This window comes from Notothenia coriiceps, unplaced genomic scaffold (assembly GCF_000735185.1).
Source record: "Notothenia coriiceps isolate Sejong01 unplaced genomic scaffold, NC01 NC01_scaffold00016872, whole genome shotgun sequence".
Classification (NCBI taxonomy): domain Eukaryota; kingdom Metazoa; phylum Chordata; class Actinopteri; order Perciformes; family Nototheniidae; genus Notothenia; species Notothenia coriiceps.
In genome coordinates this window covers 410,372-427,997 of record NW_011349573.1, presented here as the reverse complement: position 1 = coordinate 427,997, position 17,626 = coordinate 410,372, and the positions used below count along the sequence as shown (strand labels likewise).

The window sequence follows — 17,626 nt, the reverse complement described above, 5'->3', positions numbered from 1 at the left end:
GCAGTGTTGTTTATTATTGGCTCTCTGTGAACAAAAGCTGGAGCCCTGGTGTCTCCTGCTAACAAGGCCCATCAGAGAGCAGGAGGGGAAATATAAGCTGGCCTGTTCTTGCCGCTTCATTTCCTGGCTGGTAAGAGCCTGTTTCCTGTGCATCAGCCTAAACATGGCATTTCACCGGAGGGACTTTGCCACTTGTTTCCCCCCTGATTTTCCCTCCCCTACTTTCGACTCTCAGCTGCAAACAATTTATTTTCAAAACGCACTGAGTAACAGTTTCCAGATTAGCCCCGGATAGGACTCTAAGTGAAAGAGACATTTTGGATGATGGACAATGTAAATCAGCTTCACGTTTTGTCAGATCCAGGCAGGGGTTCAAAACCGAGGGAGAGTTTGTGGTTTTTCAGTGCTTTATAGCAATGCGTGGTAAGCAACCGCTGGAAACACATTTTCACACCCAGCAACTATACTTCATGGAAAGAATAAAGCTGTCTACTTGAGGAAACGCTGTCTTGCCTACGAACCGTGTTGGCTTTGATTTAAATTAACTCAGAGTTGAGGGCCACATTTAAAAAGGACAAATGTTACACATCTGGCTTTTCCCTGTGAAACCAGAATGATTAAAGGAGTAGTTTAGGAGACATTTTAAGATACATTTGATTTATTTTGTTTAGTTAGATAAAAACATCACTCTTATACCCTTGCTCTGAAGCTGGTTAAGGTTGGTGTATACAAATAAGAAGTTGTAATTTGACGACTTTTGAAGGCAAAAGGTGTGGGGACATTGTAAATTAAGCGGAAAAAACGTTCAAAACATTTCCTTAAAAACATTCATAGTGTTGTGTCAGATTGCAAAAAGTGACTTAAAAATCGGTGTGCATGTTGAGAATGACACATGTGAGCTTGAAGGAGATGTACTGTACCAACCATGCCCTTTGTCTCAACTCTGCACACCAAGCCTATCACTGCGTACAAAATAAATGATATTCAGATTGTCAGTTTAATAAATGTACAGAAATGGTCAGACAGAGCCCCCCCCAAGGTGTGGGGGAGGTGTGGTTTGAGATTTTCGACCAATTTACATATTCTGTTAGAGCATACTGGCGCCTTAACTTCATCGTAGCAAAAAGACCAGAAACGGGAGAATAAGCTAGTCTGACCTCATTAAAAAGGCTTTAACAGTTACTAAAGCTCACTAATTAGCATGCTAATTGTCATAGTGAGGGAACCAGGCTACCAGAAGAGACCCCAGGAAGTGAAATACTGCTATACCTTTGTTTAGTTTGGATAGTTACAATATTTTTGGGAGCTTTAGCGGTGTCCCCTTTTATTCATTTGAACAATGTAAAGTCTATGTTTCTTTTCTTGTAATCTTGAATGTGTTTCCTGCCGAATAAATCTGAAAACAACAGAATTTACATGTATCTCTTACTCATAACACATGTTAGATTTTAGGGACAACATGAGGCCAAGAATTGTTTTTCAAGTCCACAATTACAAACACATTTTAAATATTAAATTATGCACTTTTCCAGCTAAAAAGCCATCTGTAAGTTTTATTGTCTAGAATACATAATTAAGGCCAAATACACATTCTCAAACCTGACTTCAGTGTTTTAAGCCAAAACTAAACTGTTCACCCCTTGGAATAGAGGAGCCTATCCGTTACTGTGGCCTGTCTCCATCAATTATCCAGATTTCACCGCAGTGTATTCTGGGCTTTTGTTCAGAGTTTGCAGGGGTAATTACTGGCAGGACCTGCTTAAAGCTGTTATTTTCCAGATGGCAGGCAGGCAAGACTCAAGAGCTGGTTAGTCCCACCATGTGCTCATGCTGGAGCCTAAACAGCAAGCACTTAGCCTTCAGATGGCATGGAGCTGCTAAAGGCCTGGCTGAGCCGGAATGGGCCATAGTCAAAGTACTTTTGGCTGAGGAAGAAAAGCTTTAGATCCACAGGACCTAAGAAGCGAATACTCTGGATTCAAGGGAAAAGCCTAGATTCCAGACCTGTGCACACCAGACACAGATTTTGATTGCAGATGGGTTGGTTTCATGTAGCTAGAGTGGGGACATTTAGGGGTTGAATCCTGATTGGATGCGAAGCACATCCAGAGTTCAAAGCATACAGCTGTGAGTGAGAGAAAGGGCGAAAGGTCAACAGACTGGATTCGGTGGTTTGTGAAGCCGCATTCGATGAGAGCAGACAGTCGGCAGCTGCACTCTGACAAGGAGATCTACCACGGCAAAGGTCTCCTCACCACTCACGATGAGATACTATTCAGCTGTCTACCCGCTGAAAAGTGCACTCAGAGTCTAGCCATTGTTTATAGCCCTCATAGGTTAATAATGTAAAAGAGATACTACATATGTTGTCAGTATGTATACAGATCCAGATACATTTGTAAAGGTCAGAAAGAAACAGCTTATATGCATCACTGAAAATCATAATCACACTAAATGTGCCACTTTCATGTATGTATACTTTATAGTAATATGAAGTTACCACGAGCAGCTTTTAGCTTAGTGTCAAGACTAGAAACAGGGGGAAACATCCTGGCTCCATCCAAACATAACCAAACCCAGTTATATGAGCATCTTAAGAGCTCATATACTAATAATTGTTATTACAATGTTTTTCTTTTTGAATCCTGCAGTTGAGCCAATCCTTTTTCCTGAATTCTTCGTTTCTCTTCCCTCAATAGGAAAGAAAACAAGTCTTGAGGGAGTTTTCCTTGTAAGGGTTCACTGGATGGTGATGATGGGCAGCTGTGAAAGGGAACACTTCACATCCGAAGAAACTGAGATGGAAGAGTGTGTGAGACAATGGCTGGACACAAGAAAGCAAACAATCTCTGTGTAGACAGCATCAGACAATGCTTTGTGAGTAACCAGTGGAGCGCCATCCATCAAAAGACAGTTTTTATCTCAAATAACATCACCGAAAATCAATGGTTACAATCAAACTCTATAAGAAAATGCCATCATTACTAGAATTTTGCAGGAGCTTTGAAAAAGAAACTCTCAAATTCGATCCTATTAGGAGTAACATTCAGCTAAAGTTTCAAATGTATGCAAACAAATATACATTTCATGACATTTGAAGTGCATACTTACATTTTCTCTCTAAAACCCCTCTGACAAAAACAGGTCTGTGAGTGAGCTGACAGACACATTCCTCGATGTCTGTCTGAAAGGACTTAATTTAACTATCCTCCCGTTCTACTCTGCCCCGAGTCAACGAGCTTCATCACAAAATTCATGAGAACAAAACACAGCGCACTGAGAAAAGAAAGAAAAGTGAGGGGAATGACACACAGAGAGGGAGAAAAGGAGAAGTAGAAGAAGGGGGGGAATAGTCTTTTTAGGTTCAAAGACGATCTTTCTCCTGTCCACTCTTACCCATTCAATGTGTGCCACATTGGCCCCTGGGGGGGATGGGGGTTGCTTGTCATTGGTGCCATTCACCTGTCAATCAGAGTGTTACAGGATCCAATGGGCTCCATGTTGGGGAGTGGAAACCCCTGGCCAAGAGGCATGAAACATGAAATCACCACCTGTTTACGCTACCAACAAAACAGTCGGGAACTTTTTCTTCAGCTCAAATGACCCTAATTCTTTGCTTTCTGGAATTGGGGGACATCATTAAACCTTTATCGAAATGCTCCTCGATAAAAAAAGTGAAGAATCCTAAACTGTGCCAAGGGTTCAGTTAATTTATTTATTTAATTTTACTGACTTGGCAGTGATATTCTATTCATGTTTAAGTTCTGTAGCAATTGGACTGACAGCACTGCACATTTAAATGTATAGCTGCAGCTATAATAAACAGAGTTTAAGGAGGGATTTTCTCCACTCATAATCTACATAATGACAATCTGGATCTTTTCCATTAGGGTGTTCAAATGGTGAATTATGGGCAGAAATGACAGATGTCATTACGACGTTATTGTACAACAGTATAACCTTGAGCAACACATCTGGCAAACAGAAACCATATGTTGGACAAGTCAAGCAATTAAATACTCTACTTATATGGCATTATGGTAATTTACTTTAGTATTTTCTTGTTTACTTTATACTTCTACGCAAAAAATGATATGGGGTGAATATTACGTTTTTTACGCATTTATTTGGCATTCAGGCTTTGTGGATCTTTTGCAGAATTGGGTTTTATATAGCTATAATTAGCTTATAAAATGAGATGCATACTATACTTATACAGGGCTTTAATGGACAATTCACATTGAAATCATAAGTGCATATCTTTTTTATTACCTGTGGTGCTAATGATTAATTTAGATTGTATTGCTCGGACACAAAAACGATAAATTTTAAAAAACTCAACGCAATGTCTCTTTCTCCTTTTCTTTGTACCAAACTGTAGTGAAATGATATATACAGTATATATTTCTTTAGTAACCAGGCCATGATTTCTGGAAAGACACATTGCTGTTCTCTCAGCAACTCACACCAACACAATTTAGATTGATAAATAGGATGCAGGTAAGAGGAAATGTATGCATTGCGTGTATAACAATATAGAGTTTGAATGCAAACCATAAATTTATGGTTTGCATTCAAGTCTTTTAATCAAAACCGTTAGTTAAACGAATACTCTGAAGATAAATTCCCACTGTATTCACAGTAACTCTATAGACATAAAGCTTAGCAATAACTACCCCCTCCAGCCCTCCATGCCAGAACAAGGTATCGAATAACACAGAAGAAAGTATCTGTATCACTCTAAGTGTTCTGAAACAGGAGACAGATTTTCCCAAGCAAACCCAGGTGGTCCGCCGTCCCACATCTTCTGTTACTCACAAAGAGTCACCTTTCTGTCTGGCGCTGCTTCGTTCATGCAGAGGACGTAAACTGCACTGGAGCTGTGGCCGCAGATCCAGATTGATTCAGTGTGCGACTCTGAATCTGATCTGAGGACAGCGGGTGGAGCTGATGAAGTTGCTGAGAGCTCTTGCAGTGGTGGCAGACTTGGTGACAGTAAAGCATATCAGCTCTCACACTGCTGCCTTTACTCCCAATGTGAGAATGATCTCCAAGAAAACACTATGCAAATATGTGTCCAATCAATCAATTGGTCAGTCACAAACTAAACTGAATAACTTTCCCCTCAGAGCAGCCATCAATATTAATGTTAAAGCGCTCTTTACACAACCAGATTAAAGCTCGTTAGAAATAACAGGACCGATGTGAATGTCCTCACCCTGGCTGTAACTCGAGAGCCTCGAGGTGGTAACGAGGGAGAGCCAGGGGCCCTCAGTGTGAAAAGGGTCCAGTCAGGCTTGGCCTGAGCCACACAGACCACTACTCACTCCATCCACAGCCCCTCACAGCGGGATCCAGCCATCTGGACTCATTTCTGCCCCAGAGCAGCTACAGAGTGTAGCTCTCAGGCCCATGTGTATGAGAGCTGCATTCACAGTGGGCCCCAGGAATGCGCTTGTCTGGGAGAGAACTAAGCAGATTTAAGGGATGGCGGCGCAACACGATATATCTTTTCACCCTGTACAGCGGAGCATGTCATTTCATCAACATCTGTAATTCATTTTTAGCGCAGTGGTCAATCTTGGGTTCAGTCCGTTTGGTTTTAGAAACAAAAATAGCCCTCAAATCACTTCAGTTTTCCTGTTGTTGAGTAATTTAGGACATAATTTATATACAACTTGACTTTCATTCTTTAAGACATCTTAAATCTTTCTTCCATTCCCTTAAACGTCAAGTCCTATCCATTATATCCATAATATTAAAATTGTTGATTTATTTGAGAATGTAGCCACCGGTTCTCCTCCAGCCGGAGACATTGCTTGCATCTTATAGCCCTTTCTTCCTATATTTGTTGTAAGTATCTTTACTGTGAGATTAACCAATAAAGGCAAAATAAAACCTCTTTAAAATGTTGTGCATGTACAAAATGATTGTCCAGGATTTCTGGACATGTTCAAGCTTTAATAACCTCCTTACTTTCCAGAGTTTGGTTAAGATAACCCAAAGGGATCCATACTGTAGCAGAGCAGTAAATCCAGACAGGACATGCACTGCATGCTTTACTGCCATTCCAGCGCCTGCAGCGACAGCTCAACCCTATTAGCTGTTCGGTTACTACGGCAACTAATACTAAAACCCCAAAAGAGCCGACGGTAGGGGTCAAAGGGCAACAGCAGCAGATAACCAACACATGTCTTGCCTTGAATTCAAGGTCTGAGCACGGGGGGAAACATTCTGGAAGATGTAAAGTAATTTTGGTCTGGTTTTGTTGACCTGGCACTCAGGGTTTATATGTTGTAACTAATGGCTTTTTTTTTTTAATGGTTAGCAAACAATACACTCATTCTTAAATTGAGTTACAGGTTATTAATAAGAACAACGTTTGGGTTTCTATATTGTAAAAACATCTCTCTAGCCAGCTTTTATCCTCCTCCAGTTTTGTCGTTTAATTCATCAAAGCGACTTCTTTAATGGACCATACCTCCCTGCAGAAAATCCACAATCTATGTATTAGCACTTACAAGTACAGACATGATAGACAGCAAGTTAAAACTGCTTATTTTAACCAGTGAAAAAAATAACTTTTACAAAATGCCTTATTGCCAAAATTAAAGCTCTGGCACCTCTTACAATGTGTAGAAGTGTTAATTCTAGGATGATTTACCACTTGTATCACATTTACCAAAAGGTCCGTCACAGTACAGATGACAGGGAGAAAAGTTTGTCTTATGGCTTATACATTTTCAACACAGTGTTAATATTTAATCAAAGAGGAAAACAGCAGGCTACCACTTAAACTATATCAACAAAGAGCATAGGATTCCTGATGATCATACCAATAAGTATCCACTACACTGAAAATTGAATTGGGTGGATGTGTCAGGTTCAAATGACAAAACATTGATTTGCAGCCTGCATAAGACCTGTGTCCTGTCCCCCCTGAGACCAGGATCAATAAGCTTATTTTCTGGATAGCATACACACCACATTCATCTTCCATGCAGGCTTCTGCCAGCCTTTCCACTGAAATCACTTTTAATCACATCCCCAGAGGTTGCCCACTCTTTTTGCATTTAAAATTAAGTATAGGTATTAATTCTCAGGAATGTGACACATTGTCATGTGCTTCTTAGACTGTAGTCATCCATGTATATGTGTTACTTTGTTATGGTGCTGTTGCAGTGCATGTATAAGTACATTTCATGAACAAAATGCCCAATGTTACATAATTCTGCCTTGAGGATGAAATGGTATGAAACAACTGTGCAGCTCCAATGTGAGTCCATCTGCTGGTAAAACCTTTTGTTCTGCTTCCTTTTGCTATGAGCTTTGCAGCATTAATAAATCCTCATTACTTATCTGGGGTTTAGGAGTTGAACCTGGCAGAACAATACAAGCAGGCAGCAGCGTCCCCTAGTGGTATGTTACAAACTTGTATGGAGTAACTGCCGGGAGTAAAAGTTAAACTTTGTCTAACATGGAGGCTTCTGAGTGGTGCTTACTTGGCCAATCACAAGCTTTGGTGTCTCCTATTCGCTAACAGCGAGCTGTCAATCAAATCCTCCAAAGGGGGATTTTCTGTATTCTCCTCAATGTGGGTTTGGAGGTCGTGGAGTAAAGATCCCCTCCGTGAAAATATGTTTGTGCATGTGGATTTTATTAAAGTAACACCAAAAACCTGCTGTATTTATTATTTAATCAACATTGTTAAAATTGCATCAAAATGTACTAAAGTAAACGTTTTCGAACATATTGGCAGAATCGCACTATTCTGCATATCAGTATTATATTTTTTAAATGTTATTACTGATGCATTTTAGTGTTGTCGAGATGTAAATTAGGCCTACGTGTAACTATACTGTTCGATAATTTAATCTATAATAATATATATTTTACATGTAAAATCATTGGCTGTTATAACAGCGAATGATTTAATTACCTATAGGTAATAAAGTAGGTGTGGTAATTAAATAACAGCAATGGGGGTAAAATAAAATGAGTGGATTCAGACTTAATAGCACATTTAAATGGTTCTCTGAAGTGCAGTTGAATGGAAGTATAACTAGAAACGTGATGGTAATACTGAGTTAAAGTACAAATACCTCAAAGTTGTACTCTGAATGTAAATAATATAGTTATACGTAGGCTATATCATAACAAATGATAATACAATATAAAATAGTAGTAGTACAAATGGTAAAAACCCATGTATAATATCAAGTTTGATGATTTAGCTTTTTTTTTAAATATATTTTTGACGTATTTCAATCAGCTTATATTTTTGATAAATAGTTTTCTGCATGTAGCCTCCAAATAAAATAAATTAAAAAAATATATATATATAAACCTTGCTTCCACTGACAATGATCAAAAAGATAAAAGAATGAAAACCATGGCACCAGTCTCTAATCCCAGTGAGACATGTCAGGTGCACTCAGCCCCCTGCCATACCCAGAGGACGCCCATGGGTGGCAGGGCTGTTCCGGACCACTGGACGGGGGACGGAATGCTCTCTGATTGGTCGGCGGTGTGCGCGTCCCCTCCCGGTTTTCCTGGCATGACCTTTTCCCTTGGCAACCACTTCCTCCGAGCATCCACGGCCATCTTTAATTTTAAGTCATTCATGAAAAGTTGTTTCGCTCATGTTAACACGCCGAGTGACACATTTGCGCACAACGTAGCATCTCCGGCGCTGTGTGCATGTAGTTTCCAGCGACGTGCTCCGAACAGAGCCGAGCAGCACCGCAGCAGGCTGTCCGCAGAGAATAAGTAAACAGCGAAAGCGTACGTGCATATTGTTCAGCGTATTGTCTTGTGCATCTCTCAGGCACGTTTCCACATATGTTCCCAGGCTGCTGTTCGCTTCTTCCTCCAAGCTAAACTGTCTGAATGAGCTATACACGTGTGTAGAAATCAACGTGTTGCGTTTTGGGCTGAAGTAGTGTGTAATGCTCCAGAAAGAAACAGCAGGTGGAACGCTACAATAATAAGAGCATGGATCATTGTCTGAAGGGCACAGCTGTACAGCTGTACTGTAGCCATGTTGTTCTGCAAGTAACCCAGCAACAGGGAGACGCGCGTTGATTCCTGACGTAACTTCAGGGTTTTAACAAAAACTCCAAACTTTATATTTTGTTTTGCAAGTAACACACGCTGGTTGTAATTCATTTTATTTTTATTCATGGCAGTATGAGAAAGAAGCAGACTGCCAAACAGAGGAAGACCGAGGAGACTCCAGTTGTGCAGGAGTTTGTGGTAGAACAAATAATTCTCCGCAGAATCTATAACGGAAGAGTGGAGTACTTCCTGAAGTGGAAAGGTTTCACAGAGTGAGTGACGGATGCTTGCTTATATTATATTTTATATGTTTTTCTCTTTCTTTATAATATTAAAATACATTCTCTCCTCACTTTGATGTTACTGCAGTGCAGACAACACATGGGAACCTGAGGACAATCTGGACTGTCCTGAACTCATCCAAGAGTTTCTGAGAAACACCCATTTTTTTAATGAGGAAGAGCAAAATGAGCAAGAGTTCATTCCCAAAGAAGAAATGACAGAGCAGGAGACGGAAATTGTGAGTGTGTGAACTAATATTTGTTCCATGTTATTCACAGAACTTCTGCATTTAAATCTGTAAAAGATATAAACAACATCATATAAGAATACTTGTAGCACGTTAAACTCAGAAAATGTAAAACTGTAGTTAAAAAACTTCTGACCATGTTTGACATATTTTGTTCCTACTTTTTGAGTTTGAAGGTTGAATTTGAAACTAAATGGTGCGAAAGGAGGCTAGTTTTGCAATGATCCTGGAAGTAAAAGTAGTAAAATTTCAGTTTTCTTTGCAATGGGCATGTAAAGTAAAGAAGAAAAAGGAGAAGCGGGCCCAACCACGTGGTTTCCTATGCGGATGCTGTCGTTGTGGTTAGTTCTAACCGCTGCAACTTTTGTTCTTGTCCTTCTCTTTGCAGTCATGTATGCAGTCTCTGCAGCAGACTCACACTGTGCAGAGCAACAGCGAGCCAAATGATGAGCAGTCAGACACCCCCACTAACCTCAGCACTCACCTCGAACCTGAATGCATCATTGGCGCCACGGACAGAAAGGGAGAGCTCATGTTCCTCGTCAAATGGTAACTCGATAGTTCCTCTAGTCATTGCGTAATTGGTCGGGTATCTGTTTGTGAAGGTGAAAGTCAAATGAGTCGACGTTTAAACCTTCAATCGTGCGTCACGGATTCTACTAAAGAAAATACGATGGAGAATCTAGTCAGGCGTTTTTCATCTTATTGTTGGAGATTGTTGAAGACAGACAATAACAATGACCACCTGACAGAACACTATGCAGAGCCTGCCGCCATGATAAAGAAGCAGAAAAACCTTTCCAACACAGCCCTTACATTTTTTTAGATTATGTAAAAATGCTTTAAGTTGGTGTGGTGTGGAGGTTCTAGTTTTTGGGAACTTGATCTATCAGTATTATTATTTATGAGAACCTTTTAGAAAAATCTATTATTTAAAGTGCTCTGCATGAGGCAAATACGTGTATAAAATATATAAAATAAGTAAACGATACAAAAGGACAACAAATAAATTGACCTCAGAATTATTAAATATCTATTGTGAATCAAATACCTTTACTGAAATACAGTGCTAATAGCCCTTATTGTCATTAGATGTTTCAAAATTACAGAACTGACTGTACCCCTAAAAAAGATCACTCACCTAAGCCTCTCTTTTTGCAATACCCTTTTCCAAACTGGTAGGAGTGTGTGCGGAAACATTTAAAGTAAAGGGCCACCATCCTAATGGTCTCCTCCTCTGTTTTGTTTCCCGACAGGAAGAACTCTGACGACGTGGCCCTGCTGCCGGCTCGTGAAGCCAGCGCCAGGTGTCCCCAGGTGGTCATCGACTTCTACGAGCAGAAGCTGACCTGGCACTGCGGGGACGAGGAGCAGTGAAGTGTGAACTGATAAGCAGCTGTGCTCTCACCTGAAGCTTAGTTTAACCTTCCTAACCATCAAGTGTCCTCCTTCAGCTGACATTCAGAGTGTGAAATTACACTGCACGTAGATTTTCAGATTCTGGCAGGTGCAAGATCCTCAGCAGGGATGGATTCTCAGTCCTGTGGTGCTCAACGAGGTCTCTGTGCCTTTGTGAGGAGACTTAAACTAACCTTTGTGTGAAGAAGCTGATTTAAAGTCAGACTAACCTGTAGCAGCTTTGTCTCGCGTGAGCAGACACAATCACTGTGGACATGTGTAGCTTTTACTGATATATAGTGACCTAATATTAAAAGTTGTGTTTAGCTATGTCTTGGTTTTTATCTGTGTGCTTTATATTTTTTTATAGTGAAACTGTGTAGGCAGAGTGAACTAACTCGTAGCTTTTAGTTAGAGCTCAAGACTGTAGACCTGTTTTTTGAACGCGTATTGTCTGAAGTGTTTATAACCACAACTCTAAGCGGTTTCTGTATGACCCTTGTGTTTGATGTCAAACATTTAAAAAAATGTCCCCACAATAAATGTCCCTGTATTTCCAATCAGCTGCTAAGAACCAAATATTTTCATTTCTGAATTGAATTATAACAAGAATATAATTAGGTTTTTAAAAAACTAAATTATTACAAAGTGAAGTACTGGCAGAATTACTCAGAGTAATATTTCTAAAGTGAATTTTTGAGAAACAATAACTTTTGTGCACCTATGATGGCTAATGAGATTGTTAAGTGTAACACTTTAGAAAACGAGCCTGTAAAACTACACGGGTCATTCTCTTCCAGTAACCTTACAGGTCTGTGGGACTGTTCCTGCTTATGGCACTGTCGTGACTCAACATATCTCCCATGACTGTTATGGGACACTCAGCTGAACCTTAAACCTCCTAAAACACACATGCTACTGAATTATTGACTAACTGTTGACCATGGATCTGTGAAGTCTGTGAATAAAGGAAACTTTTTTGTGAAGCTTTTCTCTTCCAAGTTTTTTTACTGTAACAATCACATTCTAAAATCACATGGAAGAAGCATCAACTGTTCAGAAATATCAATTAAAAACAGAATCTAAGGCACAGAATGGGCTTTGACTGTTTCTAAATGACAATCAATATACTTGATAATAAAACCTATAGGTATGTTAACTGAGACTTTTGTTGATTTGACAGTTATGAGGAGGAGCTTTTCTCAGTCTTGTGACTTTAGTTTGAAACCTTTGCACTTGGACAATACAAGTTGGACATAAAAGGATCTAGCAACATGCCAGCACATCATTATCAGGCTTTTTAAGTTAAATTAAAAACAAGAATATCTTGATTATGAGTGAAGAAAATGATAACGCTGAGGATCAAGTATGTTTAAAGTTTAATAGTTTATTTAAAAAAAATAACCCACTGAAATGTTTTTTTTGGTACTGAGCAACAAAGGATATTTGGTGGGAATTTCCTATCTTGTCATGTTGGTAATTGCACTTCCTCTACCAGCAAATAAAACACTTCTCCTTTTTCTCAAAGCATTCAGTTCAGTATCTCTCCTTCCTTCTCCATGCAGGAGGTGATCAGTGTCTGGGTGCGGGACCCGAGGATACAAAAGAACGACTTTTGGCATGCCTTCATAGACTATGAAATTTGCTTACATGTAAGTAAAATGAAAAAAATATGTTGTTTTTTTTTTACTTTTATAGTCCAGTATTGGAGCTTTAATGCAATGTGTGTCACACTTGTGTTCTGTTTTAGTCCAACAGCGTGTACTTCACTAAGAAAGTCTCAATTGTGAGACGCAGGTACAGTGAGTTTGTATGGCTGAGGCAGAAGCTACAAGCAAATTCACAGCTAATGTAAGTTAATGATAATTTGAAAACAAATACTTTAAGTGTTTTTGTTAAAGTAAACTGCACTATGGTTGCCATCATTTTAAAAAGGTCTATATGTGTCTTTTGCAGGCTAAAGCTACCAGAGCTTCCCCCAAAGAATCCCTTCTTCAGTCTGAACAATGCCCAACAGATCACTGAGCGGATGAAAGGACTCCAGAAGTTTTTGGAACAGTAAGAATGATCTCTCAGATCAATAAGACATATTAACTTAAAACAGTACAACACAAACAAAACTGGTAAATCACAGTTTCCACAAACACCAGGCCATGTGACTGCCATTCTCATATAAACAAGCAACACAATAAACGTATTATCCTTGTTTTCCAGGGCAGTCCAGAGCCCTATGCTGCTGTCCGACAGCTGCTTGCATCTTTTCCTGCAGTCACAGCTCAGCACTTCAAAGATGGAGGCCTGTGCTGCTGGAAGGACCCGCTACACTGTGGCCCAGGCAGTTCAATGCTGTGGCCTGAGGCGTTTCCACTCTGAAGAGGATCCGACCACGACCCTCAGCACGTCCCGTGACTCTGACTCAGACAGGTATTTTAAACCCACAGTCAATTTCCACTCCAAAAGTTTGACTTCTTCCTGAAAAACACATCAGTAACCGCCTATTACTTTTAATGGTAGAGTTTATTTTGTATGTATGAGCATTTAAGCTAAATATGATTTTAAGTATACACTCACTGATGTATTTTTCAGAGAGATAATATAAGAAGTGTTTCTGCCTTATTCCCTAAATTAAACACTTAAATTAACTTTCCATCTTCCATACTTTTATTTCTCATTCCAGTCAAGATCCAACGCTTCAGATTAAGGCTTTGGCAATAAACAAAGCAGCGAGTACACCTTCACTTAATCTCATGGGAACCAGCCAGGAGGGGAGCCTCAGCTGCTTCTGTGGTTCTACATGAAAACAGCCTCATCATATCATCTCAAGTGCAAATGTTTAGACCTTTCAAGAAGAGATGTTCCTGTTACCCAAGCAAAAATGCACTGCTCCTAATATATATTTCACTTAAAAAAACATGGAGAATAAAAAGTAATAATGCATTCTGTTCTCATTGGGGCATTTAAGTTTGATGTATCATGTTAATAGTAATACAAATGTAATACAAATGTAACAATTATGAATAAAATGTTGGCTTTCAATGTTTTCTGTCCGCACATCTATAAAGTTGTAGCAACAATTTGCCTGAAGATGGCAGTGTTGTTACATTAATATGTTATATAGTTGCTTAGACAATGCACTGTCCATATTTACTTTTAAAAACAAATCAGACACCAGTTTTGGTCATTCTTAAGGGTTGAGTTTGCCACATATGTGCAAAAAACAATAATGTCTCTTTATGTGGCTGAACTTTCCCCTGCTAATAAACTGTAAGGTGTTGGAAGCTTGTTCTGTAGGGGCCGCTGCAGTGCTAAGCTGTATGATGTATAATAAGGTCTCTGCAGACAGCCCCCCTGTCAGGTGTAGCACTGGTAGGAGGTCCTGGGGGATCCCAATGGACTCGCTCCTGTCTGAGAGGGCCACCAGGTAGACGGGCTGCATTGCTCCCTGCTGAACAAAACGCCAGCTGCACTGACAAGCTACCTTTTCTACCTGTCTCTCTCTCTGGCTTCGTATTTTTATGAGCCCGTTCACTACAGTCACATACCTCTGTGCATGTGCCTGCATGCTGAACATAACATGCATGTGCTTCCACAGTGAGCAGCACCATGCTTATGCAGAGGTAATGACCACTAAACAGAGAGATGGCAGGCTGACATATCGGCACAGCTAATGAGATTAGCTTTGTCTCTCTGCAGCAGTCGTGATATTCATTATACATTCAGAGCAGACAATGGGCTAGTGTTGCAGAGAACAGAGAGGTGACAGCACCTCAGATCTGCTCTGAGCAGCAGGACAGTTTAGACAGTAGAAAAGCCCACTAACTCAATTTGGGGTGCGCGTGTGGGAGGGGGGGTGGGGTGTCTTCTCTGAAGATGTGTGGGTGTATATGTGTTACTGCGCCTCCACATATGCTAATGCAATATACACATGTGTCTTCTTTGTCTGTGCTTAACTGTGTGGGGCAGCATTACCCTGCAGCTTCAAACACACATGCTGCAGATGTTTGCTTTGGCTAGATATTCAAAAAGGCATTCATGCCCACCTAAAGTGTTAAAGTAAGTGCGTTTTCTTTACACAAATGTGTGCGCAGGCTATACTGCCTTACCACTCAGTCTATCAGTGCATTTATTCTACAATCAGTAATGTTTCCATTAATTAATTATTAGGCTCTTATGCTAGCTTTGCTTCCTTCCTTTACGTCCTTTCACATTGTATACTGACTATACTGTATTTCCAATGTATTTAATTGACCTCAGGAAAAGCAGTGGTAATCAGAAAAAATAGTTTAGCCTTAATTTAAAAAAAACTCATGGTTGGGGTAGACTTCAGATGTTGTGGTAGTTAATTCCAGATTTGCAGAGCACATCTGAAAATTTCTTCTGCATGTCCAATAGCTCGTTAAAGCAGCATATTTGAAATGTTTTCTGGCCCAAACACATACATTCAAATTAAATAAACATCCTAAAATAACAGGACTCTGTAACAGAAGGGCTTTATTTGTGACTCACAGCACCGTGAATTGAAACATTTACCCTGCTGGTGTGAGTCTGAGCTGTCCAGGACTATTGACTTCGCTTTAATGGTCTGTGACTCCGGTCCACTGGCCGTTAACCTTGAGCCAATGTAGCCTAGCCTGTCAGTACGGCTCTGCAGCCATGACAACACTGACACATTTAAACCCATCAGATCGATTGGCTAACAGCTCCCGGCTCCATGTTGCGTGACCCTGAAGGGGTATAATGGCGTAAAAACATAGGGAGCGAGTAAAATCCCTCCTCTCAGGCTCGGTTTTTAGCTGGACATAATCACAACCGTTCAGAAAACTACAAGATCAAAATCATGTTTAATTATTTTCACAAATGCTTTAGCTCATTTTAATCTAATCAGTATGCTTATTGTTTGATACATAAAACAGTAGAAGATAAGATAAGGGGAAATGGCCCCTCAGGGAGGTGCCCATCTGCCTCTGAACAAGTCAGCATGCCTTTCTGCAGCGACAGCTCAAATATACCTCACCTGATGTCAGTGATCTCATGCTTTACTTACATTTCCCTCTGTCATGTAATTAAAACGGAATCCCCAAGAGCCTAAATTCCTTTTTCAACAGTTTTACATTTAAAGAAATAACAAATTGTCAAACTCGAAATGCAACAATGTAAAAGCCCAATCAGGGTTTGTTTACTGAGCTGACTGCACAGAGCCAAAAACAAATGGAAGTATTGAGGGAGATATGCTCCAGCGGATGCAAATTACAGATAAATCAGAGACTGCTCATGCATTTTAAGTGCCACATTATACCGAATCCATTAGTAGCAATAGGAGTTCAGCACCACTTGAGATATTAAATCTCTTTGCCTGCAACTCAGTGAAATCCGGACGAGTCAATATCAGAGAAGCCCAGCTGCACTGCCAATAGATACGGGATGAGACCGACAGGAAGGATGCCAGAGTTACACACCAACAGTTATAATGGCACTGGCTGGTGATATGTGTAGCTTGTTATACAGCAAGACAATACCATGGGCCAAGGTAAAGAGCAAAGTAAAGGATATGTTGGTCTTGGGTTAATTGAATTGTTAATAACATGCGCCTCATCTCCGAAATTGTTCAAGGTCTCCCACATTTTATGCCAAAACTAAGTGCTGATTTACTGAGGGCCATTAAAAGATTCCACAACCTGACAGTCAAAAAAAGATTTTTTTAGATGTTACATCTGTCCTTGTAGCTGTGTGTGTGTGTGTGTGTGTGTGTGTGTGTGTGTGTGTGTGTGTGTGTGTGTGTGTGTTCACAGCCAACCCATCCTAACACCTCTCTCAATCTGGAGGAAAAAGGCTTTTCTCAAGGCTGAAACATTTTTCATTGTCAGTCTATTGTCACAGATGGAAATGAGCTCACTTAAGTGCTATCCATCATTTATCAAACCCAACCGCCCCGGTACTTTTTCCTCGATTCAGCACGGTTTATACCTGCTATTTTCCCTCCACATGCTGTCGCCTTTTGGTGCACGGCTGTAGCAATTACTGGGAACGGGCGAGTGTACTGTACCGAAGCGAGCAACAGCTTCTCGTCTCCTGGAATCAGGACTGATAAGCGTGAAACCGAGCTACTCTGCCCTCAACACATGAGCCTGGGGGGGAACGAGGAAATTGAGATCACTGCTTCATAATTTCCTGAAAAAATATGGTGTGTAAAATCAGACAAGTTTCCTCTGGAGCATACAAACAGTTGCAGAAAGATGGGCCTTGAGTAAGCAAACCATGTCTGTATATGCATTCACAAACATTCTGTGTTCAAATAGATATCTTCATGCATACTGTACACGCAGGTCCCTAAAGGTTACAAATGAGCTCATACAAAAGTGAAAGAACTCGTAAAAATGTAGGTATTGTATGACACCTTTAGTGTCTATGATGTATTTTGCTCATCCTTTTGATTGTGTGTCTATGCACATGGGAACAGCCCCAGATCATGTGTGACTAACAAGCCGTCCAGACTACTGTCGTGTTTGAGATGAGGAGCCAGGTAGAGGTGGAGCTCTTTGGTCAGTGACAGTAAAGACGCAATGGTGGAAGTGAGAGGACAATAGACGGATGAAGAAACAAAGAGTGAAAAAATAGAGGGGTAGAGGGCACCGTCTCTTGAGG

General features: G+C 40.3%; 2 protein-coding genes across 3 annotated transcripts; both read left to right on the top strand.

Moving 5' to 3' along the window:
• Nucleotides 1-8,363: 8,363 nt before the first annotated feature.
• Nucleotides 8,364-11,970, top strand: cbx3b (chromobox homolog 3b). 2 transcript variants are annotated; one of them, XM_010776332.1, is made up of 5 exons: nt 8,364-8,769; nt 9,189-9,329; nt 9,427-9,577; nt 9,975-10,135; nt 10,843-11,970. In XM_010776332.1, exons 1-5 carry the CDS (start codon nt 8,384-8,386, stop codon nt 10,961-10,963), a joined length of 960 nt encoding a protein of 319 aa, XP_010774634.1. In that variant the 5' UTR covers nt 8,364-8,383; the 3' UTR covers nt 10,964-11,970. The 2 variants fall into 2 exon arrangements, with proteins under 2 accessions (XP_010774634.1, XP_010774635.1); XM_010776333.1 differs by having other exon boundaries at nt 8,576-8,784.
• A 549-nt stretch (nt 11,971-12,519) lies between these two features.
• snx10b (sorting nexin 10b) lies at nt 12,520-14,020 on the top strand. The gene is made up of 5 exons (XM_010776334.1): nt 12,520-12,636; nt 12,735-12,835; nt 12,941-13,042; nt 13,199-13,408; nt 13,662-14,020. Exons 1-5 carry the CDS (start codon nt 12,544-12,546, stop codon nt 13,780-13,782), a joined length of 627 nt encoding a protein of 208 aa, XP_010774636.1. The 5' UTR covers nt 12,520-12,543; the 3' UTR covers nt 13,783-14,020.
• The last annotated feature ends 3,606 nt before the right edge of the window (nt 14,021-17,626 follow it).

Coding starts and splice junctions, on each gene's coding strand:
- snx10b (XM_010776334.1), top strand. CDS start 12,544: ATGCAGGAGGTGATCAGTGTCTGGGTGCGGGACCCGAGGATACAAAAG. Junction 12,836..12,940: donor CAAGCAAATTCACAGCTAAT/GTAAGTTAATGA, acceptor TGTCTTTTGCAG/GCTAAAGCTACCAGAGCTTC. Junction 13,409..13,661: donor CGTGACTCTGACTCAGACAG/GTATTTTAAACC, acceptor TTCTCATTCCAG/TCAAGATCCAACGCTTCAGA.
- cbx3b (XM_010776332.1), top strand. CDS start 8,384: ATGAAAACCATGGCACCAGTCTCTAATCCCAGTGAGACATGTCAGGTG. Junction 9,330..9,426: donor AAGTGGAAAGGTTTCACAGA/GTGAGTGACGGA, acceptor ATGTTACTGCAG/TGCAGACAACACATGGGAAC. Junction 9,578..9,974: donor CAGAGCAGGAGACGGAAATT/GTGAGTGTGTGA, acceptor TTCTCTTTGCAG/TCATGTATGCAGTCTCTGCA.